This window comes from Melanotaenia boesemani, chromosome 18 (assembly GCF_017639745.1).
Source record: "Melanotaenia boesemani isolate fMelBoe1 chromosome 18, fMelBoe1.pri, whole genome shotgun sequence".
In the NCBI taxonomy this organism is placed as follows: Eukaryota; Metazoa; Chordata; class Actinopteri; order Atheriniformes; family Melanotaeniidae; genus Melanotaenia; species Melanotaenia boesemani.
Window position 1 is genome coordinate 1943836 of NC_055699.1, and position 27883 is coordinate 1971718.

The 27883-nt window shown below is 39.6% G+C and overlaps 1 protein-coding gene across 5 annotated transcripts; it reads left to right on the forward strand.

The window, feature by feature from the left end:
* The first annotated feature begins 1198 nt into the window (after nucleotides 1-1198).
* si:ch211-230g15.5 (polyhomeotic-like protein 3) lies at nucleotides 1199-26451 on the forward strand. 5 transcript variants are annotated; one of them, XM_041967924.1, is made up of 13 exons: nucleotides 1199-1753; nucleotides 4652-5249; nucleotides 9067-9219; nucleotides 10848-10940; nucleotides 11821-12028; nucleotides 13575-13967; nucleotides 14004-14804; nucleotides 16672-17006; nucleotides 17651-17816; nucleotides 19543-19654; nucleotides 19883-20003; nucleotides 21883-22207; nucleotides 25598-26451. In XM_041967924.1, the coding sequence occupies exons 2-13, from the start codon at nucleotides 4668-4670 to the stop codon at nucleotides 25750-25752; spliced, it is 3444 nt and encodes a 1147-aa protein (XP_041823858.1). In that variant the 5' UTR covers nucleotides 1199-1753; nucleotides 4652-4667; the 3' UTR covers nucleotides 25753-26451. The 5 variants fall into 5 exon arrangements, with proteins under 5 accessions (XP_041823858.1, XP_041823860.1, XP_041823859.1 ...); XM_041967926.1 differs by having other exon boundaries at nucleotides 13575-13931; XM_041967925.1 differs by having other exon boundaries at nucleotides 13575-13745; nucleotides 13782-14804.
* The last annotated feature ends 1432 nt before the right edge of the window (nucleotides 26452-27883 follow it).

Sequence of the window (27883 nt, forward strand, 5' to 3'; positions counted from 1 at the left end):
CACGGATCATTTCTATGTTGTGATGAATCATCACAATATCCCGTGATGTAGTAACACGTGATGTATGACGTAGTTTCAGTGCATAAGTAATCCATGGCCATCAAAATCTACTATCACCAGACAGGTCCTGAAATAACCAAGCAGTCACCTGAAAAACTAAAGATAATGAGAAAAATGACTTATTACATGAAATGGAATAATTACTTCAAGATATCCAGAATAAAGGTAAAAAAGATCAAAAAGTAAATAAACAAATAAACAAAAAAAAATGTTTATTTGTTTTGTGTGTTTTGTTTTTGCTTTTTTTATTAAGAAGAGATCATGTCTCAGTTAAAGATGCTAATAAAACCTGGGGCTGTTCTCCATGTCCTGTGAAAGTCAGGGGACTCAGTCTGAATTGATGAAATGATTGCACAGCGATTTTATCTTGAAGGCAGACCCACCTTGTTTCCGGTGAGCTCGTGGCTGTCTGAGCACCTGCAGATTAAAGTTAGTGACGCAGCAGAGTTTTTGTCAGTTGGTGCTCGTCCAGCTGCCTGTCCAATAACAGAGGCTCATCGGATTACTGACACGCGCACCAGTCACATGACCACATCATTCCAGATTACGGAGCGCCGTTTGACAAAAAATGAGTTTGCTTACAAAATATACAGCATGTCCTACAACTATATATATATATATATATATATATATATATATATATATATATATATATATATATATATAGAGAGAGAGAGAGAGAGAGAGAGAGAGGGGGGAACTAAAGCAGTTGGAACAAATAACGTTGTCTTTGTGACAGGCTGCTAGTGTTAGGATTGTTTCTTTAATGTATTTCCATTTATGTTTGCACATGGTTCAGAAAATCGTAACACACATTTCCACTCTTCAGATATAAATAAGGATGGGCCGAGATCTCTTCACAGTACTCTGATACAATAGACAAATTCTATATGATTCTATAATTATTCAGAAATGTGGGCTTGTCTAATACTAAAACAGAACGCATAGAATTTTTTCTGCATACTTTACGCACAGCTTTCTGTAATGTTCTTTCTGCGCAGTGTTAAATTAACCTCTTTTTTCATATTGTTTATTTACTCTGTGCCAACAGTGACTGTGTTGTTCCATTGCTGCACAGTGTTACAGTGTGCGTGGCGCAGTCCTCCTGAACTCTGAGTGGAGCTGTCTCGCTTCTGTCACTGTGCTAAAAAACGGTCTTCCATCGTTTTTCTCCAGCAGCGGACTGACCAGGCCCTTGCAGCCGCTACACGGTGGCCCCGAGCCGGCCTGATTCCCGCCGCAGACCCGTCAGGTGAGACGGCGGCGGTTCACCGGAGGACGGCATGCTGCATAACGCCTCTGGCTGCAGGATTTACGGACTGCTTCGCTGGGGAATGCCTGGTCTGTGATGAAACCCTAAACAAAGTGCGACACAAACGCACACAGACCCATGCACATTACAAACGGACCTGTTTTGCATCGTAACTTTGCTGTTTTTGCCTCAGATCAGGGGGCTACAGGGGGATAACCACACAGTAGGTGAGGCTGGTGAGATTATTGTCTGGGGAAGGGTGACGCGCAGCCCTCGCGCTGTCAGACGAGGAAGTGAGTCTTCATACACGCCCATTTCAGCCTGCTAAAAAAGCCCAGGCTCGTTCATCAGATAACAGCAACAGACTTTATAAACATGCGCTCACTTTCGGATGGACGACACCACGGGGAATAAACCGCCAGACGACGCCGATCTCAGCAGGTAGGTGACCAAACGCTTTACGCAGAGCGTGGACATGCAAGCTCCTCTAATGTATTTATCGTGAGACTTCTCTGTGAAGGCCTGTGTCCATCTTTTTTTTTCTTCTTCTTTTTTTTCTTTCTCTCTGATAGTCACATGTATGATTTCTGGCCTAACTGGCACCAGCGTGTGTTAGTGACTCATTAGTATCAGCAGCCTCTCGTGCAGCGTTAACGTGAAACTGACTCGTCCACTTTACAAGCTGCGGGCCAGATGTCAGCATCTGGAGTGGCACCTGTCTGCGTGGTTGGTTGTCTGCAGTCTCAGCACCCTTTTAAACCAAAGAAACCTCGCTGCTGGTGAGACCCCGAGGCCCAATTTTGCGCCCATGTCTGCAAGTGATCGTCTGGTTGATCTTTGTTTTGCAAAGTGACCGCGCGGCTTCTAAAGACTTTAAAAGACTAAAGACGGTTTAGTTGCAGGATAACTTAATTAATCTTTTAGGCTTTCTTTCTATATAGTCAGATCACTAATTTAAGCTACAAAAAGAACGTTATCGTTATTCTTTTCTAATTAACGGAACATCTTTGAGTTGTTTGAAGCCCATGTTTTCTTGGACTTAAGAAGAAAGCGCTCTTTCATTTCTAGGGTTTGACATGCCAGCATACACACAAATAAACATATCTTCTTCAAAAGGTTTTATAATTAGGTGAATAAAACATCAGATTAACTACAAGGCATGGCATGTCTTTATTATTTAGTCAACATGCAGTATTATGTGAAAAGTCCACCATTACTGCTCCTACGGGAATAAAGTAAAAGACCGGCGCAGCTGACCAAACGCATTTGATCAGCTGATCATAACCAGTCTGAGTACACTGATAAAAGCAGAGGTTTTTCCAGTTTGCTGCTCTGCAGTGTTCTGTTAACACATTGTCAAGGAGGAGAAACATTGTTCTGTCAGTTTAGCATACATTGTCATATCAGCATACGCATAGTGCAAACTGACGACTGCACCCAACCCCAACCTTAACCCGCATGCGCATTAACACACTGCATGCTACTCTGATGCGTATGCTAAACCGACAGAACAAACATCAGCAATGATCTTGGAGAGATAACTGTTGCTGCCCATCAGTCTGGGAAGCATTATAAGACCATTTCTCAACCATTTGGAGTCCATCATTCTAAAGTAGCATAGATTATTAACTTGAGGAGAACATTGAAGACAGTTACCAATCTTTCTGGGAGTGGACGGCCCAACAAGATCAGCCAAAAGTCCATGCAACGCACAGAGAAACTGCAAAAAAGTAGAAGAGCTACGTCTAAGTCTTACAAAATAGAAGTTAATAACCATACAATTAAATAAACTGAACAAGAATGACTTGTTTAGAAAGGTTCCAGAAGAGATTAACAGGAGCTTTTTATTCTCACACAGACTAACTTTTGTTATTCAGATTAAATAATAGATGGAAGTTTAATTTTTACTTTATATGGTCAAATATTTACTATAATGATATGAACAGACACTTTTCAGTTTCCCTTGCTTGGCGGGTCACATAAACTGCTCCTGCAGCTCCAATCCAAAACACATGGCTGCAGGTAGATACTGTCGGTGTCGCGTGTCAAACAGATGGCGGCTCTCGCTTTAACATCAGTGAACCTATGTGCTTCACAAGAGGGCAACTGGACTTCTTCTCTTGGTTCTCAGAGAAGTTTCCCTTCTCATCTTCAGATCTGACTGACTGGTGGAGAGTTTCAGGTTGGAGATGTTCAGATAACATGTGAAGAGCCTCCATGAAATCTGTTTTAATTTCTTTCCAATTTCTGTGTTTTTAGCTTCTTTCCTCCTAATTTTGTGTTTTACTATCTAAGCCCATGTTTTCTGGGGGGGCTGTGTCTAATCATGTAGTGGATGTATGAAATTTCAGCAATTATTTTGCGTCCAGAAGCTTTTATGCCAGTTGCTAGAGAGGAAAGGGGGTTAGAGACAAAGGGGGCAACCAGCAGCAAAGGGCTCCAGGCCAGGATTTGAACCAGTGCCATCAGCTGGCTGCTTACATACTTGCTTATATACAGCATTATAAACATCCCTTTATTTATTTGTTTACATTATTATGTTTCTTCTTATTACACGACAGGCTCTCCTACAAGTAGTTTTGTGGACAGGGGCCGATGATTTTTTGCCCACCGATCAAGCTCCAGCTGCAGCTCAAACACTTAGGAGAAGCAAGTTTGATCAAAGCTGATCTCATTTTCTGACAAATATCCTGCTTTTTTTTAACGCTTCACCCACAACGGAGGTAGCTTTTTCATTTTCTAAAGACATTTCTCGATTTGTTGGACAACTTTGGTGTTTCTGTTGGTCTCTGAGCTGTCGTTGACTTTCTGGGGGAGACGTGAGTCCTGCCAGTTCAAATGACGCCTCACAGACAAGATGCTGCAGCGGACAAAATACGCTTGACTCTTGTCTCACTTTTTTTATATATGTGGCTCAGACACTGTGAAAAACTGTTAGATTACTGGGAGAAACAGATCACACCTTCGTATGGTGGGGGTAGTGTTTAGTGTCTTTGTAGAGTACCCACCACATGTACAGAGGCTATAGGTCCTCAGCGCAGCTGGCCCAGGTTTGAATCCCGACCTGGGGCCCTTTGCTACACGTCACTTCTCTCTCCCACCATCTTTCCTCTCTAGCTACTGCTTAGTAAAGGCCACTAGTGCTAACAAAATCTTAAAATAAACAATAAACAGGTTCTCCTCTTGTGTACAGAGGATTTCATGGTCCATGTGATGACTGCAAACTGACCAGGTTCTGTGGCTGCTAAACAAGCCCATGCCATCAGCCCTCCACCACCATGCTTGAGAGTTGGTATGAGATATAAACTAACCCTAAATCTGTCTTTCTTTGTTTCTCAGTGTGTTTCAGTGTTGAATGATGGAGAAGGAGCTGGTTCAGCAGAGCCAATCAGAACAGGCCACCAATGGAACCAGTCCTCAGACCACAACCCCAACATCCGACCCCTCCACACCTACAACGCCCACCCCTCCTCGGCTCACCCCTAACCCCATGCTCCTTGACTCCCCTGCACCCACGTTAACACCGACCACCTCCTCCCCTCCTCCCCCTCTCACCCCTGCTCCCTCCGTCTCCGTAACCCACAGATCGAAGTCGGCGGGGGTTGCCCTTTCCCCCCACATCCTCATCCAAGCTCCCCCTAAACTCACCACCACCGCAACCCCAGCCCTACGCACGTACTCTCGACCCATCCTTCCTTCCCCGTCAGGCTCCTCCAAAGCATCTCCTGCCACACAAACTTCCACCTCCTCCTCTTCTGTTACAGCAACCACAAATTCGCCCCTTCTCTCCTCCACACCATCCTCCTCTGCAACGCACAGCAACACCACAATGTCAACCAAGACCTCCACCAGCCTGACAAATGGGAACACCAGGCCTGGGTCCAACTCCACTCTAATCACACCCTTTCATACACCAGCCAGTCCACCTGGTAGACAGGTAAGTGATAAAGTCAATATTGCATTGGAGAGCATTTAAAAAAATTTCTAGATAAGTTGAAAAACCATCATAGATGCTGTTTTTTTTACAGCTTTCTCTGATAAGAGCCTGATAACAATCCATGTAGCGTGTTATTTGGCATGTAGAACCAGTTTTTCCAGTTAGATCCCATCAGCTGCTGACCTTTCACAGCAGCTACTCTTACTGGGGTCAAAATCAACTAAATTAAACATTTTATTGTATTTGGTGTTGTCTTGGTTTTATGTAGGGCGGGTATCCTCACTAATTTTCTGAATGGATTTGATTCACAGCAGCTTATTAATTTCTCAGATTGATATTGATTTCTCAGGTAACTATTTTTATAAAGCACTGAGTCCATTTATGTGACAATCAAAATCAGTTATCTGGGAGTAATCAGATTACTGTAATCATCTGATCTGACTCATCTGTATGCATTTCTGAAATACCATAAAAATACCAGATTCAGAGCCAGAAATGCTGTGATGAACGAAAAAGAAACCAAACAAAACAAAAAAAAAGTTTTAAATGTCCTGATGAACCCGTTTCATTCACTGGAGTCAGATGGCAGATAAAGGGTTGATGTTAATAAAACCTACAAAGAAGATCGGATCCATTTTAAGCTGAACTACGACTCAGGAATTCCTACAATGATGTAGATTCAGCTTGTTCAGCTGTGCACGTTTCCGTGACGACCGCGATGCTATCGCCATAACAACGGAGGAGGAGAAATCCTCCATCTGCTCCTCACTGGAGCAAGATGCTTCCATCTCCACTTGCTGGAGAACATTTTTAAAACTCTCACAGATTTTCAGCTGGTTGACGTGTTTTCTGACGTGTACTTTTTGATAAAAGGACGAAGTGTAAACATCACCTCCTGTTGTTGAACGTGGAGGTGCCCTCCCTCCTCTATTTTTCCATTGTTGTGCAAAAGCATATTAGCTGTCAGTATAGATGCTGTTAGTCCTTTAGCTAATTTACAGGCTTCAGTAAAGCTACTGATCCTAATTTGTCTCCATAAGGCTGCAACAATACTGAAGTCATGTGTCCATCTTTAGAGTCAACAGTCTGAATAAACTTTTTTTGTAGTCTGGAAAAAGCTACCGTGCTGTTAGAACAGTTTTAAGAAGTGTTAAGGCTTCTTCAGCTTCTGGAGTCCATTTTAATTTATCTGTCATTGCTGTGACGTTCATCATTGATAAGAGCAGAATTCAGCATAATTTGGTATCCAATTTCCAAAACCGTTCATACCTGATAATGACATCATTTGCCTTTTAGTAGCAAGCTGTGGAGCTTTTAAGACGACTTGTTTCCTTTCAAGGTCACTGAGTTTGTTATCAGAACTCAGAATGTGGCCTAAATATTTTACCTCTTCTTTCCACAGCTGCGTTTTTTTTTACCGACTTTTGTGACCGTTGTAAAAAGAAATTTAAGTAATGCTGTAGGATCTCAGATGGAGGAGGTTCAGATGGAGGAGGTTCAGAAGGAGGAGGCTCAGAAGGAGGAGGTTCAGAAGGAGGAGGTTCAGAAGGAGGAGGTTCAGAAGGAGGAGGTTCAGAAGGAGGAGGTTCAGATGGAGGAGGTTCAGATGGAGGAGGTTCAGATGGAGGAGGTTTTAAACCTGGGCTGCTGTGGGAACCTGCTGGGGGAGGAGCACTGTGTTCAGATCAAGGTCATCCTCCTTTTCCTTCATCATGAATTTCTTTTCTCCTTTATCTTCTGTCTGTTCCCTTCACTTTAATTTCTAATAATAATAATAATAATAATCAACAGCTGGACAATGGAAAACTTAATTTACCAACAAATTGATGTATTGTTCTATTTATTGACATATCCTACTTTATCCCTGGTAAGAGTAAAATTATTCATAAAACATTCAAATTCTTGTACGACTGAACCCTGGAGTTGACTGCTTTGGCCTCCCCGTGTGAAAACATAAAATAAACACAATCACATTTGTACATGGTGATAATTTTCTCCGCCTGTAAAAGTTTATCCCAAAATGTCATAAGTGTTAGTATCACGTCTGATGTTGAAATGCACATACACATGTTTTACGAAAGAGATTTAGTGTACATGTCTTTTCCTGCAGACAGATCCGCGTCATCAGTCCTGTTTTTCAGGAAAATAAATGTGTGTAACTGTTAATGGCGTCAGAGTTAGCAGCGTTATAAAACAGCAAGCAGCCGAAGAACCTGCTGGAAGAAAAATGTTAGAGGAAACTTCAGTCGTCTGTCTGTTCAGGTCACTCAGAAAACTTTGTCAAAGTCACTCGTTCTGCGAATGGTGTCTTTTAAATAAAGGTTCAAAGGGATGAAAAATTTACAACTTTATTTTTATTGCATTTTAGAAAAAGCTTTTCGTAACCTTTAAAAATGGAGTTTGTACACTTATTGTACTTATTATTTGTCCTTATTATTGATATTTGCTCACAAACTGTTCCCTTTAATATCTGAACATTAAAACAAATCTTTTGTTTAGATTTATTTTCTTTTTAAGAGCTTTGCATTCAGAGTTCCTAGTTTAAAACATCATTTTGATGATTTTAGGCTGTATATTCTTTTATTTAACAAAGGAGAAGTTTAACTTAAATGAAAACAAGTTTTTGTGTGGAAAAACTGAGATATTCCTCAAGGAAAAGCATTTAAAAGAAATGACCCTTCATTGTCCAAAATTTCAAACAGCATCTAATGATAATAAAAATGTTAAAACTTAGAACATTACTAAATCAAAACCACATCTCTGCACCCAAGCTTCATTTACTAGAACTGAAATCATGGTAATCATTCGAAGCATGTGCAAACAGACTACTTCAGCTCAAAAGGCTCAAAAGCACATCTGAGATGTTTATTTTTATTCTAATTTACTAAAGGAGGTGTGTTATGTAACGCCATGATGACATGCTGGTGTTAGCTGACAGAATAAAGGACTCTTCAGGTACCGATGGATGCTGCATCGGCCGAGTCTGTCAGGTAGTTTTTGCTGTCTGGGTCAGTGTCAGTCTGAAGGTTTCTAACTGTTTTCTTTCTGTTTGCGTTCATCTGAGAACGTTCCGCCTCCTCAACCTCAGCTACCTCGTTTGTTTACTTTGTGCCTCAACATATAGTTAAATTGTGGGCAAGCAACACACGCACACAGTTTACGTGCACAGACGTTGCTGCATTTGTTTTTCTGCACTTTGATTCCTGAGGGAGGCTGAGACGTGTGATCCCCCTGTGGTTGGAGGAAACCCTCCATTCCCCTCTTCTTAAGAGGAACTGTCCCAGGTGTCCATGCAGTATTTCAGAGGCGTGTCAACCAAGACAGCCCCACAACATCCAGAGCCTTGAGGAACTCCGGGTGGATCTCCTCCACCCTGGGGCCCTGCCACCAAGGAGTTTTTTAACCACCTTTGAGTTTAGATGTAGCAGCTTGAGGTGTGAGGAGCTGTAAAAGACTTTTTTCTTTTATTCTAATAAAATTCTCTAGAAATTATAGCAACAGCTCAGTGGTTTTTTCACTTCTCAAATTGCAGTTGTACTTGTTTTGTTAGTTTTAAACTGTGGAAAGCAATGAATCACTTTCCCTGTTTTCCAGTACTGCATGCTAACCATAATTATCATTTATGTTTTGAGAAATGTTGGTATAATATTTCTCCTGTTTTTAGAGGAATATGTCTTAAAAAAAGATTAAACGAAACCAAACCAGTTCCTACAATATGAAAACAGGTCCTTCAAACGTGTGAAGAGTTTACTTGAACGTTACCGTTTCTTTACTGTCATTCTACCCTCCATCCTCTCCTCTCCTCCCTTTGTTTCAGGTGTCACAGTCTCATCCTACAGGCACACCTGGTCTTGTGCGAGCCAATCAGAGCCCATCCCCTGTCAGGCAGAGGGTATCCCAGCAGACCTTGCTCCTGGGTAAAGGCCTCAAGGGGTCTGGCCAGGACCAGGTGCTGCTTAGAGCTCAGATGGTAAACAGACACACACAGACCCACATTTACATAGATTTCCACATGTAATCCAGTTTGCCGCAGACAATGTACACGGCAGTGAGTGCAGCTGCAGGAGATGACCAGTATTAAAATGAACCAGTTGCATGTCAGACTTTAATCATGTGTTCAAGGTAGTCTAGAAACCCAGAAACAAATAGCTTTTCTGCCTGAAAATATGCTTTACATCAGCTTTTACAGCAAGAAAAACTCACCAAAAAATTCTCTAATATGCACCACAGAATATTATAAAGAAGTATATACTGCAGTTACTGTTTTATACTTGATCTGGTCTGAAATGAGCTGGTTTAGCTGCAGTAGAACCAAGAAATGAATAAGTGACGTTGACATGGATACTTGTTTGATGTTACACTGTATTCTTGATTTATGTTGTACAATATTTAATGTTTTTTTGGGGGAAAACTAAACCTAGGAACGATTGATAAGGAATGTAGGTTCTTTCATTTAAACCCATCTAAATCGGGAGCTTATGGGTGATGTGTGTTCCCCAAAAAATGTGTCCTCCACAAAAACAGTCTTTCTTGATTTATTAAAAACAACGCAACAAAAATTTAGAGCTTCAGTAGATCTACTAAACTCTAACTTCAACACAAATGAACACGGTCAGCACAACGCCGAGCTCTCCTCACCCAAAGGTTCTCGTTTTTATGTCCATCTCACTGAAACACTTAAAACACAAGCTGTATATCGCATAACAGATCAAATATCTGATATCAATATTTGTGCAAATAAAAACTCAGCAAATTTTTAAATTTTTACCAAAATTTAATGCTTAAAATGTAATAAAACAATGAAACTAATGCATATGGCACCTAAATGGACTATAATGAAAAAAGAAACCTTTTCACCTAAAACAGACCAAATTAAGCTGTTTAGGAAAAGTCAGTTTAGTCATAAAAGTGTATTTTAATGACTAAATGATTTAATGTACCTGGATGTAATCAAGTGAAATTAATGATAATTATTATTACTGTTATACTTTTTATTTATAGGTGCTTTCAGGGCACTCAGCCACTATATAAATACAAGATAAAAGAATAAAGGGAAAGTAGTAAAAAACACACAATAACATATAATTAAATATAGTAAAAGCAGCAGTAAAGTGCAACAGCGAGGTCATTCCAGTCCCAGAACTAAAGGGAATATGCTCGTCTAAAAAGATGTTTTAAGGTGAGAAATGAAGGTTTTATGTTGTCGGAGTGCTTTTATAGCCAGTTTGAGAGGTGAGGGAGCGATACCAGAGGTGAGAGAAGAATGGACGATAGCAGTTAGTGCAAAACAAATTTTTAGTACAAAAATATTTAACTTGTGTTTCTTGGATTAAAACCTGACATTTAGCTCAAAGTGTCCGTTTTATGGCCAAACCAAACATAGATGGACATAAAGCACAACCACATCTACAGCTATACAAGCTCCTTCTGCTTGTTTGTGAGAATATATCTGTTATACGTCTCTAAACTGTAGATTTGAGGAGTTTTTTTGTGTGTAAACAGGAAACACATTCACACTTGCACCCCTGCTGGCCTGTTTTTTTTCCTTCTTCACTTATATTCTCCTCATCCGCCCTGTTTTTCCTGATCTCCATGCAGCTTATTCTTACGTCCGCTATGCGACCTGCACAGTCATCCTCTTCCTCCTTCTCTTCCTCTTCTGCCCCTTCCTCTAACCCTGCCTCCGCTCAGGTAAACACCCATGCAGATACACTTTTTGCTTGTGCATGAACCTTTTTTTTTATTTTAACTAGCAGTTTGCTGAACACTGTTATTCCTTGGCTACTCTTGCTGTGGCTGCCAATCTCCACATTCACACACATGCTGTTAACAAAGGTTAATAAGTGCTAAATTTAATTCAGTTTAATGTTGACCTGTGAGAAACCTGGTTGAGAGTACAGATTACTGTCTGTGCAGTATGTGGATTAGCCATGTTTGTACTGTTTTTGTATCACATCTAATGTCTGCCTGAAGTTTGTAAAGAGGCTGAAAACTATATAAACTTAAAAGTCACGTGCATTTCACTGCACACAAACCAAAGTGCAATAACTGAAATATTGACTTAATATTTTCTGATCTGCAGACTAATGAACTGTTTAATCTGTGTTTAAATCAGTATCACTGCCAGTCTGCAGTTTATTTTACTGCCACTGAAAAACATTTAACTCTTGTTTTGTAAAAAGAGAAGATTTTAGTTCAACATTTTAGCAGATAGAAGACTGTCAGTGTATTATGATTAAATTTGACAGCGAACAGAACACAGTCTGTTTGTCATGATAAAATGAGATTTTTTGTCAGTTATTTGACAATCAAGAATTTAAGTTTCCATCACGCAGGATTCATTCAGAGCACGAAGGACAAGTAAAACAATAAAAAATTAGAAAATGGATGCTACATTTTATTTGTCTCATTTCATTCTGCTTGGTCTCACACAGAAAAAGTCAAATTGTGATCCTGAATAGTTCTTCAGTTTTCATTTAGTCCAGTATGGTAGAGGCCAAGCCTAGCAACTGTTGCTAGGCTTTCAGAAAATAATGAGATGAACCTGAACATTTTCTTTCCTCCCCTGCAGCTGCAGAGTCTCACCTTGAGGCCACCTCCCCCTGGGACCCTCACCATCCCCCCCTCCCTTCGACTGAAGTCCCCCTCTTCGGCTCCACCACCACCGTCTCGCCCTCACGGCGCCCTCTTCCCTCCCCTCAGGCCGCGACCGCAGCCCAGCACCACGACAACAGAGAGCCCGACCACGCCCTGCCGACACCTCTCCGTCCCTCCTCCAAGTAGGTTCTAGCTGGAAGAGCAGCTCACACTGGATTATTCTCTTCCTTTAGTTATAGAGGGATTCAAAACATTAGCCCATTATCCAACAGGTGAGGTTACAGTAGCTTTGAACATCTTTATTTACAGTCTGCAGTTTCTCCAAGCCAAGAATAAATGCTGTTTATATCCCATCTAGATAGACGCTCCATATTTTTGGGTTTCATGAAGCTGTTTCATGAAAATTTGACTCTTTTTCCTCGCTGAGTCAACCTTTTACTCCTCTGCTTCTTCCATCATTTGAATAGGAAAACCGAATTAGCAAAACGTGAATGAAGCAACAATTGAGCTTTGATAAAAAGGACAAGACGCTTCCTGTCCGTGTGTGAATGGAGACCCTCCAAGGAGCCGGCAGCGTTGCCTCAGGTGCTTCAGAGCTGGTCTCACAGCAACTGGGCTTAAATCATCTTTACACACATGAGCAGAGTTCAGATCCACACGGTCTGTTTTAAAATGTCGTCCAGAGAGGAAAAAAAAAAACGATTGCTTGATCAAAAATGAGATATTTCAACATTTTCTGGTTTTAATGTTTGTTGGTATTGTGCTTTGTTTTGTTTTACAGCTCGGGTTTACTTGATGTTTTTAGGGTTCTGGACTAAAAAACAGATAAAATACTGTCTAAAGAATTTCTTTGGTGATTTGGAAAAACACCTAAAGACAAATTATTTAATCTTAAAAGCAAACATCAAACTAAAAGATTTTATTTCAAGATTAAGGTTTTAAAGTCAGGTTTAGCTTTCATTTACTTTTGGATTACGTATCAAGTGCTACGCTGTACAACCCTGTTCCTGTGGTACATATAAAAATAAGTAACTTAATATAAACAAAATATATGAGATGGTAAAACCTAGAAACCACAATGTTTTTCTTTTCAGTTTCTTTCCAGCAACCTGCAGGTCTGGATTTTAGACCTGTTGACAAGTCTGGCTGCTTCTTATGGTGTTTGGTCCAATGCACACTGAATTAATTGGTTCCATAAAAGACCTGGAATAATGGTCTGTGTGAACAGAATAACCTGGACAAGATTAACATGCAGTTTCTTTTCTGCACCGTAAAGCTAGAAGTGGTATTTGTGACTGTAACTCCATGTTGTAAAGCTTCTCTGTGCGGTTCTATCGGTTAGTAAAGAACGGTTCCTAATGCAATGATGTCTGAGGGGGAAACATTACACAATGAAACTCCTCCAGGTTTCTTATTTGGTTTGATAATATTCTGGTTTGTAAAAGGGGAAATATGCACATTCTTTCCAATCTTTAAGGAATATTATTTTGAAACAGTTTATTCATGTTCTCAGATATTTACTGACAAACTGAAGATCCTCCGAAATGCAAAACTGGGTGTAAATTAAGTAAAATTGTTCAAAATCATTAAATATTGTAGGTTTGTACTGCCTGCAATGGAAAAAGGTATATATGAGAATCTGTATGTCTTTTTTTTGTTTTCTTTTTTTAACCTGATGCTTTGTTTGTCTCTTTTTAAAATTTCACTCTTCATCATCTCCTCCCACAGCTCTCTACTCTCCAGTTCGAGCCGTCCCTCTGAGGCCCAGGCTTCATTCGCCCAACAGTCACAGAGCGGCAGCTCCACGCCAATCCTCGACCCTCCAACCGATCGCTGCTGCTCCCTCCAGTCAGGCCTCTCCCACCAGCCAGCCACCAGCAGGGCTGAAACCGCCGCCTGGTCCAGGTCAGCCAGCAGGGCTGAAACCGCCGCCTGGTCCAGGTCAGCCAGCAGGGCTGAAACCGCCGCCTGGTCCAGGTCAGCCAGCAGGGCTGAAACCGCCGCCTGGTCCAGGTCAGCCAGCAGGGCTGAAACCGCCGCCTGGTCCAGGTCAGCCAGCAGGGCTGAAACCGCCGCCTGGTCCAGGTCAGCCAGCAGGGCTGAAACCGCCGCCTGGTCCAGGTCAGCCAGCAGGGCTGAAACCGCTGCCTGGTTCAGGTCAGCCCCAGCATGACCCGTTAACTTTAACAAACCATTTCGAACGCTCGCCGTCTGCAGCGAGGCAGCTGCAAATCATCGCCCTTTCTTCGGGTCGACAGCCACAGACGAGCACGTACACTCATGCTGCGGTGCGGCCCACATCTCCAGTTATAGAGTCACCGGAGCTTCCCAGCCAATCACAGAGTGCTGCAAGCGGTGAAGACATATTTCCTCTTCCTCGAAACCCCTCCCTGCCAAAAAACACCTCTCCTCTGTCCTCCCCTCCATCTCTCCTGAGTCCAGCCTCTCCTTCGAGTCAAACTGGCCCTCAAACACAAACTTTGAGCCAGAAAGGAGAGAGAAAGGACAGTGATGAGCAGGGAGAGAGAAGCAGAGTGAAAGCAGGAGTCAGAGACGGCCTGCAGGTGGAGAGAGATGACCAAAGACAGAAAGTGAAGGAGGAGAAGCCGACTGAGGAGCAGATAGTTGAGACGGAAAGAGAGGAAGATCAAATGGAAGTAACAGAGGAAGGTGAAAGTGACAGAGAGAAGAGAGGGAAGGGTGAGGAGAGGAAAATGGAGGAAGAGAAGGAGGAAGGGGAGGCTCAGATGGAACAGTCTGATCTTGTTCCAACTGATGATTCCAACATGCAGTCAAAACCCAACCTGGGTCTCCCCTCAGCTCCAGTTCCAGATCAACCACCCGCTCCAGAGGTCTCTGTCCAGAGTCAGAGGCTGCCAGAACCACACCGAGACCAGCAGCCCGGCACCCAGGAGGACTTCTGCGAGAACATGTCGACTCAGTCTGACAACCAGTCAGGTACCTGCAGGCACACACCTGTAGATAAAACGAGCGTTTCCTGGACGTTCTGCTTGCTTATCGCAGCAGACGTTCATCAGTGAGAACTTTCTGTTCCAAAAAAGCCCCAGAAATTAAACTTTTTACATCATGCTTCAAGGAAAAGACAGGCAGATTATTCCAGCGTATTTGTGTTGGAGCATGAGATTAACTTCCAGCACAAAATAAAAATAAAAGAGAACCACCACTTTCCCTCAGAACCTCCCCGGTCCTCCCAGTGGACAGAGATCCTCTGCATTAGGAAGCTGTTCAGATTATCATGAAATCTGGACTGAAATTACGCCGCAGGAAGAAAACTAAGCTGACAGCTTTCTTAAAACTGGTAGCCATGAAAAGAAAGAGATTAAAAAAGTTTAAATACAGAAAAATTAGCTGCCATGACTTAAGTTAGACTTAAACTCAGTCTTAAGCTCGACTCTGATGGCAGCATAAGAAATCTTTGTGTTTTTCTTTGATATTATGCCAGAATAAAAAAGGGTTTATTTTGGAGGGAAAATGTGGTTTACTTATTTATTTTGGCTCAGGGAGCATTTTACAGTTGAAAAGATGCTTTGTGTGCAGCTCTGGCCACCAGAGAGAACACATTCAGCGCTGCTTCAAAAGCTTTTTCTCCACTATTAAGAAAAATAAACAAACGAGTCCATCCATCATCAGCTTTAGTTTCCACTGAGCCAGCAGCATATGGAGGTCCAGGCGGCTTTCAAATAGTAATACAGCATCACGATGATGAGTGATTAATTGTAAAATAAAAATAGAGACAATTAATTCATACAAAAAGAAATCAAATTGCAAAGTAATTTAAAGTAAATTAAAATATTAAAGAGGAATTGCATATTGAAATAATTCATAATTAAATACTGTGATATGTAAATTTCTAAAAGTAAAAATAAGTAACACAATTTATAAATTTGGCTATAAATATCTTTCTATTTCATACATTTAAAACAGTAATTCCATTTTCCATTTCCATTTTCTTTTCCCCTGCATTTTTAAATCCTTTTTGCAGCTGGATTTATTTACTGGTTTTTTATATCTGTCATTTCTTTCAAACTGTTCTTAAAATTCATACAAAGCTAATTAGGAAAGTTTCATACTCAACCAAAATCCTTTGACTGATTTATTTTCTTTGTTACTTCATTTATATATATATATATCTATATATATATATATATATATATATATATATATATATATATATATATATATCTATATATATATATATAGATATATATCTATAGATATATATATATATCTATATATATCTATATATATATAGATATATATCTATATATATATATATATATACATACACATTTTATATATATATATATATATATATATATATATATATATATATATATAAAATGTGTATGTATATATATATATATATATATATATATATATATATATATATATATATATATATATATATATATATATAGATATAGATATATATATATATATATAGATATCTATAGATATATATCTATATATATATATATATATCTATATATATCTATATATATATAGATATATATCTATATATATATATATATATATACATACACATTTTATATATATATATATATATATATATATAAAATGTGTATGTATATATATATATATATATATATATATATATATATATATATATATATATCTATATATATATATATATATATATATATATATATTTCTTATTGTTGTTAAGAACCCATCATTCACCACAGAGCCAAACCTAACAGTAACTCAGACACGCGGGGTGACTGTTGGATTAACGCAGACTGAAACATCATATTTATCAGATGATTTTCTTTGCTCTTCCCAGCTTTGTCCAGCCTCTCCTCCCAGTCTCCCCCCTCCTCGCCTTTCATCACCCCATCAGCAGAGAATCCTCCTCCCCTCCTCTCATCTCAGACCGCCCACCCGACTGACCTCAGCCTGTCCCAGCACGAGACAGAGAAAGTGGACAAAGAGGTGTGTGATTCGCAGCACATGGATGAAACTGGGGCGGGGCCTGTTGGACAGTCAGAGGAAGAGTCTGACAGCTTCATCCAATCGCTGAGCGGCCCCTGGGAGCCGAAGGCATGGCCTGAGGGACGGCAGGTTCTGACTCACCTGGTGGAGGGATTCGTCATTCAGGAGGGGCTCCAGCCTTTTCCTGTAAGCACACTTTTAATTTATTTTATTTTATTTTATGTAAGTTATTATTATTATTATTATATATATTTTGTTACTAATAAAAAATATATATTTTTTTTAATCAAGCTTTATCTTTTCATAAGGAATAAAAATAAACAGAATTAAGTTTTTCTTCACTGATATTTTTCTCACCAGATGTAATCTTAAGAATAAATGTTAACATTTCTTAATGCTAAAAACAAATTTCAGAAAAAGAAATTCAGAAGAACTTTTGTTATATTAAATTAATTAAATCAGAAATGTTATCCTTTCAGAGCTTCTGTGTATTTGAATAACTTGGGCTGATAATATCAATTAAGGTTGCATTATATGTACTTTAAAAAGCTTTATTTGTCTCACTGTGACAGAATGATGTGAAACCTTAGAATAAATAATAATAATAATAATAATACATTGGATTTATAATGCACTTTATATTACAAGATCTCAAAGGGCTACAGGTTGAAGAAAGAAAAGAAAAAAAAAAACTAATTTTTAAAAAATATCTAAAACTAAAGGATGTCTGAGAGAGGGAGTCAAAGCTTTTGTTGAAAAGAAATGTCTTTAGACCTCAGTTGCTGATTATTATCACCTTGTATTTACTTACCTGTGTTGTGTTGATGCAGGTAACCCGTTCATCCCTGTTGGTTCCAGAGCAGGTGGCCAAACCACAGGAAGTCAACGGGACCAATGGGAGAGCAGCACTTCCTGTGAAGGACACAATAAAGCAGCCTGAGCACTCGACAGATTCAGATGAAGAGGAGGGAGGAGACACAGACGACCCCGGGACCAGTAAGAATTTAGGGAGCTGCACACATTTCCCTTTTACCTGAGTGAAAACTCTGTCGGACATTTAAACCCACACGAAGAGTGTAAAATTTAAACTGTATGCTGCATTCAGGGACCATTGGAATGGTAAAAAAAAGGATAAAATAAAAAGGATATGACCTGATACACCTTTGAGCAGCCTGCAGGGGAAAGAAACAGTAACCAGCAACTGCTTGGAAAGTTGAACGAACTTAGGTTAGCAGAGAGGAACCGAGCTTACCGGTTAGAACGGGATTTTCTCAGTCTTCTGATTGACTGTTTTACTTTGAGATTGTGACAGGAAATTTATATTTTATTGAGTTTCATACGATGTAATCACATTTCAGTAAATACTAGGGCTGTGAAATGATTAAAAATCTGATTATTCACAGCTTACATATTAATCACGATTAATCACCATTTGCGACTATGTCTGAAATTTGCCCGTTTTTACTGTATTGTATCAACAGAACGAGCTGATGCTGAAAATATTAATGCAGAATTCATCTATCATCATCTCACCAACCGTCTCCATGGTGATAATTTCTGTCCTAAAACCAACAGACGGGACGACTGAAGTTAAACAGCCGACATTGATGAAGAAACTCGGATAAAACTGATGGTTCTCAAACTACATCCATCAACATTTCATGCATCAGAGCGTCTGCAGCTTTCCCTGAGCTGACTAATTACTTGCAGGTTCAGCTACAGCAGTTAAAGGGAAGGCAGAAACAATGGTTTCATTTCTATTTTGGCACATAAACCACATCAGATCTGAGGCCTGGCTTTGTGACAGGTTCAGCATATCCAGAGTATCCTCTGATTATCTGGCTTAACCAGTCCTAACAATGGCGAACCCGTTCAAAACGTTTGATTTTGATTATCGGCTCAGTAAGTCAACCCAGGTTTTCCAGCTGTCTGTCACAAACAAGGACTGCTGTCTTTATGTAAAAATTAAAACGTCACTGCATTGCATGAAATATTGCTTTGTTTTGGGCTTCAAGGCCACCGTAGCTTTCCAATGTTGTGGATTAAATAAAGGACCTACAAACATTTATTTGGGCTTTAAAAAATCTCTGAAAAGGTTTTCACTATTTTCTGATGCCAGTGCATCATGTAAACAACTGCATTATCTGTCATTTTTATGGTCTCAAACAACAATTTGACACTTAAATTTAGTCTAATTATATTAACAAAAAAGGAAAAACTTTCAGCTGTTATCCAACAGGAAAGAAAGAATGAAAGCATAAAGAGCAGAACATGAACTAATAATATAAACATTGGTTAAGCAGAGAAAACAATAGACGGACAAAAGCCGGATAACTGAGGACATGCAGCAATCTCATGATGAATTTATATTTTAAGAATAAATACAAGTGACATTAGGATAAACGTGATGGTGAAGCAGAAAACAGTAATTCTGTTTCATATATTGGACCTTTATTAAAGTAAAAATCTGTGCAGCCTTTCTGCTCTCAGGTAAAATGTTTGCGCTTAAAAATCTCAGTTGTATAAATGTACTAATGTATTAGTTTTTAATCTATGTTCTTTGGATTTGAATGTGTATTTTAACACGTGTGCTGCTAAACTCTTGACAAAGACATCTTAATCCCAGTGGGATTTTTTTTTCTTCTTTGCCTGGTTAAATAAATATATAATAAAAATAAATGAATAAAACACACCTGACCATGAACATGTTTGTGTCACACAGGGTCGGGCCATAAAGACCGAACGGTGCTGCACTGTCAGTTCTGCGGGAAGAGAGGCCACGCCCACAACTTCATGCGTTCCAAGCGCTTCTGCTCCACTTCATGTGCACGCGGGTAAGACATTTCATTGGCTTTAGGGCAAATGTGAAGGAGGGGAAGCTGTGGTGTGGTGTATTGTGTGTGTGTGTGTGTGTGTGTGTGTTGCTGCTGCTGCAGCAGGATGTGGTGTGCGGTTCCCATGCAGAGGCACACAGGTGTTACATGCAGAGCTGAGTGTGAATCAAAGCTGCAGAAAGAGGAAGTTTCGGTTTCTCTCACAGCCTCTCCTGGTTCCTCTGTCAGGTTCAACGTGCGGCTGACGAAGCGCCTGCGAGCTCTGAGTGCAGGCAGTCGATCGGAGAGGCCTCGTCCGGCCCTGAACAGGGCCGAATCTGTACCTGGGAAACCTCTGCTGCTGCGGCTGGTAGGAACCCATAAACCAATCAACACTTTAAATCCATCCGTCCATCCACCTACCATCCTCTATACCAACGACGGGTCGCGGAGCACTTTGAAACCAGTAGTGATATTTACACCTAAAGCTTCTTCTCATGTAAATTCTCCACATATAATCTCAGCTTTTTAAATAATTTCAGAGTAAACATACTGAAGTGTTGTAAAGTTGCTCATTGTTACGACCCTCTCTTTAACTAGGGGTATCAGGGTTGATAACAAAACAAGCCGGACTAACAAGATGATATACAATAATAATTTATTAAACAAACCCCAGATTCAAACAAAGAAATATACTCAGTAGATAACAAAAGGTGTCCAATTACAGCTAATATATCATGTCCAGGTAACTCAAAATACTTAACAAAAAGGTGTCCTTAATTAGGTAACAATTACAAATACAATTAACTCTATAAAAAGGAAAATAAACCAACTTATATCTAACAATTAACTAGAAATACAATTAAAATGATCAATTTCAAACAAAACGTCTCCTAATGAGAACGTAACTTAAATTATCTACGAATCCAAATTCACAAAAATTACTCCTAATGAGTGAACCAAAATCTCTTTAACCAAAACTCAAAATCACTACTCAAAGGTGAGAGTGTCTCTTCTACTCAACCAAACTAACAAACAGGGAATCTGAAGGCTTACAAACCACCAGGGTCAACTACAACCAGCGTCTACCATCCCAAACTGGCTAACTGTGCACGTAAGGAACACAGCTGCCCCCAATGATTACATTTCCTCCTTTTTAAAGACCCAGAGTCCCACAGAGGTGGGGTAGAAGGTTGGTCCTGCTGTAGGTGGAGCTGTCCGGGCATCAACCAATCACTGAAGAGAAGGAATCTGTAACCAATCCTCTTGGTGCAACCGAACAGCAGAATTTACACATTGACAGGCTGTAGGCCCGGGGATGTGACACTCATGATTATTTCGCCTTAAACCCTCTAAATATCCAGTTTGGTCAAACGGTTCCCACCATAAGGCTCTGGGCCCTCAAACTGCAAAGGGTTGGTGACTTTAATTTTAAGAAATAATTATAATTATATTATTATATATTATTATATAATAATAATTTTGCTTCTTTTCTGTTTAATTTTCAGTAAAATTTACCTCTTTAGAAATGGGATTAAAACCATATGATAGACTTGTGGTAACGACAGTACTGCTATTAAAACAAATTAAATCATAATATTGGAGGATGTTCGTTCATTGTTATTTTATTTGTACTATAATGATGAATGACATTGACGCAGTGGGATTGAAAGGGTTAAAACCCAGATTACATAAAACTGCTCTATGAATAAATAAATAAAAATATCTATATATTAATTAAATAATAAAAATAATGTAATGGATAATAAATACTTGTTCAGATCAAATAAAGGAATCCATTGCATGTAATTTGCATTTTTATGAATGCGGTTGGTGAAGATTTTGGTTGTTTCCAGACAGATATGTTTAAAATGTGAAGCAAGTAGAAACAAAAAGTCCATTAAAAAGCTTCATCCAGGCTGATTTGGTTTAAAAAGCTGGAACCTGATTAATGAAGAATATTGTTTTTCATTAATAAAGTGCTCAGATAAGTTAGGCTGTTTATAAAGCCTGAGGAGCTGCAGCACAGGAACAGTAACCGTCTTTCTGCTCAGTGATTCCAGGTTTTTTCTTCTTTGATCTAAAACAAAAAAAAAGTTCCCATTAATCAAAACAATTTTATTTCATTATTTGGTTTGACAATCATTTTTCACACCCTGCTTCTGCATGTTAAACCGTTTCATTCTCACACATCTTAGACAGCTGGAGACTTAAATCTGACCTCACCTTGTTTTATCAACACGCTCCAGCCTCGGGATCTCTGGAGCTCCAGTCGGCGTGAGAAGGAGGGGAAGGAGAAGGCAGCGTCAGCAGTGGAGCACGAGGAAGAGGAGGAAGAAGAGGAGGACGAGGATGTGGAGGGATGCAGAGAGGAGGAGGAGGATGATAGAGAGGAGGAGGATCATGTGGTTGCCATGGCAGCCAGGATGGAGCACAGGGCTGCACGGAGAGCAAGGAGAGCATCTGCGCCTGCTGTCACGACCTCCACGCCCTTAACGCCCACCACTACGTTTAAGCCCGCCCCCTCCCAGTGGACCGTGGAGGAAGTGACCGCCTTCATTCACACGCTGCCAGGTTAGTTTACTCTCTGAGCTCCTCCTCAGGCTCACTCCGCCTCCTCTGGATTGGCAGCCTCTACTCAAAGTGTCTGTTTGATTTACACCAGTACTCTGAGTCCTTACCGTCAGCAGATGATCGGGGGGGTTTGTGTGTGGCCTCTCTGGCTCCACTCAACCAATTATATGTTTCGCAAAACGATTAAATTAACCACAAGGTGAGGTAACGTGCATTCTTTTAACCTCAAACTGTCAGTCTCAACAAAATAACCATGAAGCATCTGGAAGACAGAGAGAGCCCAACGCTGTGGAGACGGAGATAAGAAGATTTTCTTCTTCAAGCCCTGATGTTATCTTTAATACATATTTATTAATAACTAAAAGATGGGTTTGTGTTTTATCACTCTAGGCACATTTCTCAAGGTACAAAGTCACAGAAAAATACACAAACCCAGAAAAGAGAGGATTTCCAGGTTGCTGCAGAATTAAAAAAAAATAAAAGAAAGAAAATCGAATGCAATAAAAAAAAAAAAACAGGAATTCAGGAGGGCACCGAGGATTGGCCCAGACCCACGTTAGGCGGCGTGAACCGACAGATTTACAAGCAAAGAGGAAGAAAACAGGACTGTATATAAACTCAGGGGCTGACAAGTCACACGTGGCATCAGTTAGGACTGAGAAACAAGCAGGAGCAGGAAAACAAGGACGTTTTGTCAGATTTAAACCAACATACATCCGTTATCTATACCTGTTTACTGCAATTCAGGGTCACTGTACATGAATAAAGCACTTCAAATGAAACAGGAACGTTTTTGAAACGGGAATTTTCAAAACCATGAGCAGCAGGAATAAACACCAGGTGATCAGATCTGATGTCGATCATATGGTCGACACAAATGCAGCAAGTTTGCTTGGTTCTAAACAACAAGGTAGTTTACTGAAGCTATTTTCTGCCTGTGTGTACTAACCAGCAAACAGCTGCTGGTAGTTTATCTTCTCTGCAGCTCGTTCATCTTATTAATTATCAGTGACACAGTAAACCTGGATCTCCGACGGATCGTGAGATTTTTTCTCCATGTTGGCAAACGATTGCCCTCCTTCGACAAGACAACTCCTCCCTCGCTGCTTGTTGTCATTTCTAGCCGGCTCCTTCTCCGATGATAACAAAAGGACTGGAAAAGAGGAGTGAAGGAAGGCACATGCCCTGCTGCAGGAGGACAAACTATGCATGTTATGCTTATTTAGACGCGTCAGCAGTGAGACTAAAACGACGTTTCTAAGCTCAAAGTTGCTCATCATACATTTACAGAACAGCTCTGCTACTGATTCCTCCCATCGCTTCTTTTTCTTTTCTTTTTTATTAAAAAGAATACAATTTAACAAGTATTACAAAATATACACATTTATTTTTTGGTTATAAAGTAAATAAACGTAAGCATACATCAAATATATTTAAACAGTCACACATAACATTGAAAACAAGACAAGACAAGACAAGAACTCCCCACAGTTTAGCAATTCTGTTTATCTGTCCGTATCCTGGAATAATAGCCACACATTTACCAGGGGAATACCGGTAATCCTTTAAAATCTGAAATTTAAAGGGTGCCATTAGTGAAGAAACAGATCTGTAGATCCCTACAGTGCATATTTTATTTTCTCAAGCTTTAAAAACAGCGCCGTGTCCCTGAGCCATAATGATATTTAGCAGAACTCTGGTACAATAACACACGGCGGCGTCCCAACAACGTAAAAGCTGTCATTTCATTTTGTGCTGGTGCATGAGGAAGCCCAAACAGAGCGATCAAAGGGCAAGGCTGCGAGGTCCTTCCAAGCACAGCCGCCATGATAAAGAAATGGATCCGGAAGTTGAGACGTGGGGAGCCGTGGCATTCACACATTTGTCTTCCACTCTGGAGACATTTCTGTAAGTCTGGATTTAGAGAAATAAACCCAGTGGACAACCTGAGGAAGCACTTTGATATAAAATTTCGAATTGGAAAATATCAGAACAACGAGATGTGGGGAAGTCAGCAAAACTCATAAAGAAACCCTTAATATATAAATTGTTTAATTGTTAAAAGCCTTTATCATCTCAGATTGTTAAATACAGGGTCCTCCATCTCTTCTGTGTCAACATCTAAACAATATTCTTCTGCTCGTGTGTTATGGCGGTAATGTCCCTGTTTTTCTGTACAGAAGAAGCTGCTGCACTAATAGATGGAAATAGCTCACAGATATTTATTGTTGCACACTGCAAACCTCTTCTTGACAAGAGCCCCCTGTACAGGAGGCATCATGAGGTATGTGCAGCACACACTAAGAAGCAGCAGTCCTAACATGAAGCTAAACAAAATGATGGGGAGAAACTCTGCTGAAACACTACACCAAGCACTGGCATCCAAAAAGCACAATTTAAACCCCAAGAAATTATTTGGGCATTTAACAAAAACATGAGAACATCACTTAGAGAAAAGAGCTTTAGAGCTTCTCATAAATACTCCACTTTAAGCAAACCACACAAAGAAGGTGTCATACGAAAGCAGAGACTCTGCTGATAACAGAGATGTCTTCCTCATCACGGAGGGACAAAAACTGTCCGAGCTAGCAGCCAAAGACAAAAGAAAAGCACTAAGTCATAAATCATGTCCTACTTTTGCTGTTTTGTGGTAAAAAGTTTCACTCCAGCTCTGAAAACTCTGCTGTGTCTTCAATGCCTCTGCCTTTACTAGAAATGAACTATGAAGGTCCTGGTGGTTTCCATGGAGATGAAGGTGGTTTTATAATAAAATATTAATTATTCCTATGATAAACTATTTTAGGCTTTACTTCTTTCTGGATCCTCATTGTGTTTCTGGGCTGAATTTGGGGGATATCCCTGGATTCTGCTGACTCTGACCATTGATAGAGGTGTCCATCATCAACACCAGCTGATGGCTTCCTGAGATATTTACCTACCTACCACCGCTGTTAAAACATCTTTAAAACTGTTCAGTTTCACTGTTTTAGCTTCTATTTTTGCACACTTCCTTATCAGACATTACTTTACTCATTCCTATGACTGCTCTAGTCATTCCTAGATGAACTGGGCTGCTATCTTCATGTTTTCACCAATAGTAATGTGGTTTTCTTTTAGGCGGAGATTATTATTTACATTTTCTACTGTGCAGCAGCCTGGTGAATTTACTCTGACACAGAAACACACGTCTTGATTCTGACACTTCTGTAATCTCTCATGTCTCAGCTTTATTTTGAGACCAGATTTGTACAGCCCTTTTAATAATGAAGGTATATGCCATTCATTTTGGGTATGTCATTTCAGACAGGAGGTAAAAAGAAAAAGGCCCTAAAAAGGCTAAATGACATTTATTTTAGAAACTTGCCTAATAGTTTTGTGTTGCTGTGTCAGGCTGCAGCGACGTTGCAGAGGCTTTCCGGGTGCAGGAGATCGACGGCCAGGCTCTGCTGCTGCTGACTGAGGACCATCTGATGACCAGCATGAACATCAAACTGGGACCTGCTCTCAAGATCTGTGCTCACATCAACACACTGAAAAACCAGTGAGGGAAGAACTGACATGGAAAGGCGGTGAAAAAAGGTCATGTTTAATACGGAGGAAATAAAGGCAATAAAGACGGGAACCATGAGGAAAACAGAGAAAATCTGCAAGGCAATTGTGTGGCTACAGAAGACAAAAGCTGACACCAAGGATGACAGAACAAAGTCACAAAAAGAGGAAATTAATGGTAAATTATAAATTATGAGATTATAAATCGAGGTGTGGCCTTAGTGGACAGAAACGGGGGTGCAGAGGCCCGCGGATGCCAGTGTCCATAAGAAAATCATCTGTTTTAGGCCCTCTGACTGTAGCAGGAGACTGGAGAGGGATTCTTTTGTAAGTTTGTGTATATTTTACATGCCACCGGAGAGTGTAAATTTCAAGCTATTTCATGAAGGATTTTGAACATTTAATATATTAAATTTGTCTATTTAGTTTTTTTAGAAACGTGACGTCAGTGACAAATCTATCCCGTAGCTAACATAACCAGTGTGTGTTAAAGAAAAACGACAATTAACACGTAGACTTTGTAAGTGATTAATGAAAGTTTAATGTTTTATATCAATATATTCTGGACAAAAACATGTCTGTCGATTTAAAAAAAAAAGTCACTAACAGGGTAGAGACTGGTGTCTTCAATCGTCACATTTTTATGGTATCATGCTTGAAATTATTTAATAAATGAATAATTAAACAAAAGAATATATTGATTTATCTTGTTTTGAGTGATTGAAGGTGTTTTATACAAGAATAGAGGGAACACCAGCAGAGGGCCTCAGTGAGGTCTTGTCCTACACATAGGTGTTTTATCAACCAAACTTATTTGAATTCATAAAAGGAAAAGAAAGCTTGGGTGTGCAGAATATTTTTCCTCTGGTGCTCTTCAGTTCAGGGATTCAGGTTATACTATAAAGAGATAACTGAGGCACTCAAGAAAATAGGGAATAAAAAGCATTTTTTAAGCCATGCTAATCTAATTAAATATATATAAACATGCCAGCGTTTCAGCCAACAGGGCCTTCGTCAGGGCAAATGATGAAATGTTTGTCAGTTTGATTCATATAGAAAATCAGCTGCAGCTGCTCTGCGTGGGCAGGTCACGTGGTATAATTGACCTGCCAATGACAGAGTCAAAAATTCTATACAAATAGGTTAACATTACATAATAACCATATTTAAAAGAAATATGCATATATAATCATATACATCTAGATAGGTATTGTTCCTTATTACTTTAAGAAACCACAGGGTAGTCACTGACAAGACCATTATTAAAAAAAAGGAGAGAAATCTAGTTCCCCATTCAAGCCTGGGTACTGTTTAGCTTTTAGTGTATAAATCCAGAATGATTCTCTTTATAGAAGTCTTAAGTTTTAAGTCTGTCTCCGCCTCTAACTGAATTTTCTGCTCTATTCCTGATATCTTTAATGACTCACAGTTACCAAGATATTGTGGATTACCAGTTCTTATTGCGTACTTATGTTCAGCCAACCTTACTTTCAGTTTGCGCTTTGTTCTTCCGATTCATCTGTGGTTGCTTTTATATCGGATATATATATATATATATATATATATATATATATATATATGTATATATATGTATATATAAATAATTAGATTAATAAAGGCTTTTTAGTCCCTATCTTTTTGAGTGTCTCAACTATCTCTTTGTAGTATAACCTGATTTGAATTCATGTCTCAAAGTTCCTTTCTGACGCTCTTTGAAATGCAAAAACTCAAGTTTGGACATATTCCCTCCAAATGTCTCCGATCATTCTGTACCCGCTGCTTGTCTGATAAGTTCTTGTTTTTCTTCTCTGAGGATGTCTCCTCTCTTCAGCTGGTTTATGTTAGGATGGCACATGTGCTCTGATTGGCCTTGGACTGAGCGGTGCGTTTTTCACCACACCCCATGATAAATCTTCCTGCTCCGGAGACTCTGGCGCACAAACGGGAAAACTGCTGATTAATTTGGAACTTTTTAAGGATTTATTTAAATACGTTTATCTTCTCTAAAACAGAGACAAATTATTTTTAAATATTTTTGCATATATTTTTCACTACATTGCCATTTTTAGACCATTTTTTCATTTGCTAAACGTGTGATAATTTGTTTTGCTTTAAAACTTTCGGGTA

Excerpts from the sequence above, each read along its gene's own strand:
- si:ch211-230g15.5 (XM_041967923.1), top strand. The coding sequence starts at position 4,668 with ATGATGGAGAAGGAGCTGGTTCAGCAGAGCCAATCAGAACAGGCCACC. Across the intron at positions 10,941-11,820 it reads CTAACCCTGCCTCCGCTCAG|CTGCAGAGTCTCACCTTGAG; the intron begins GTAAACACCCAT and ends CCTCCCCTGCAG. Across the intron at positions 20,004-21,882 it reads AACCTCTGCTGCTGCGGCTG|CCTCGGGATCTCTGGAGCTC; the intron begins GTAGGAACCCAT and ends AACACGCTCCAG.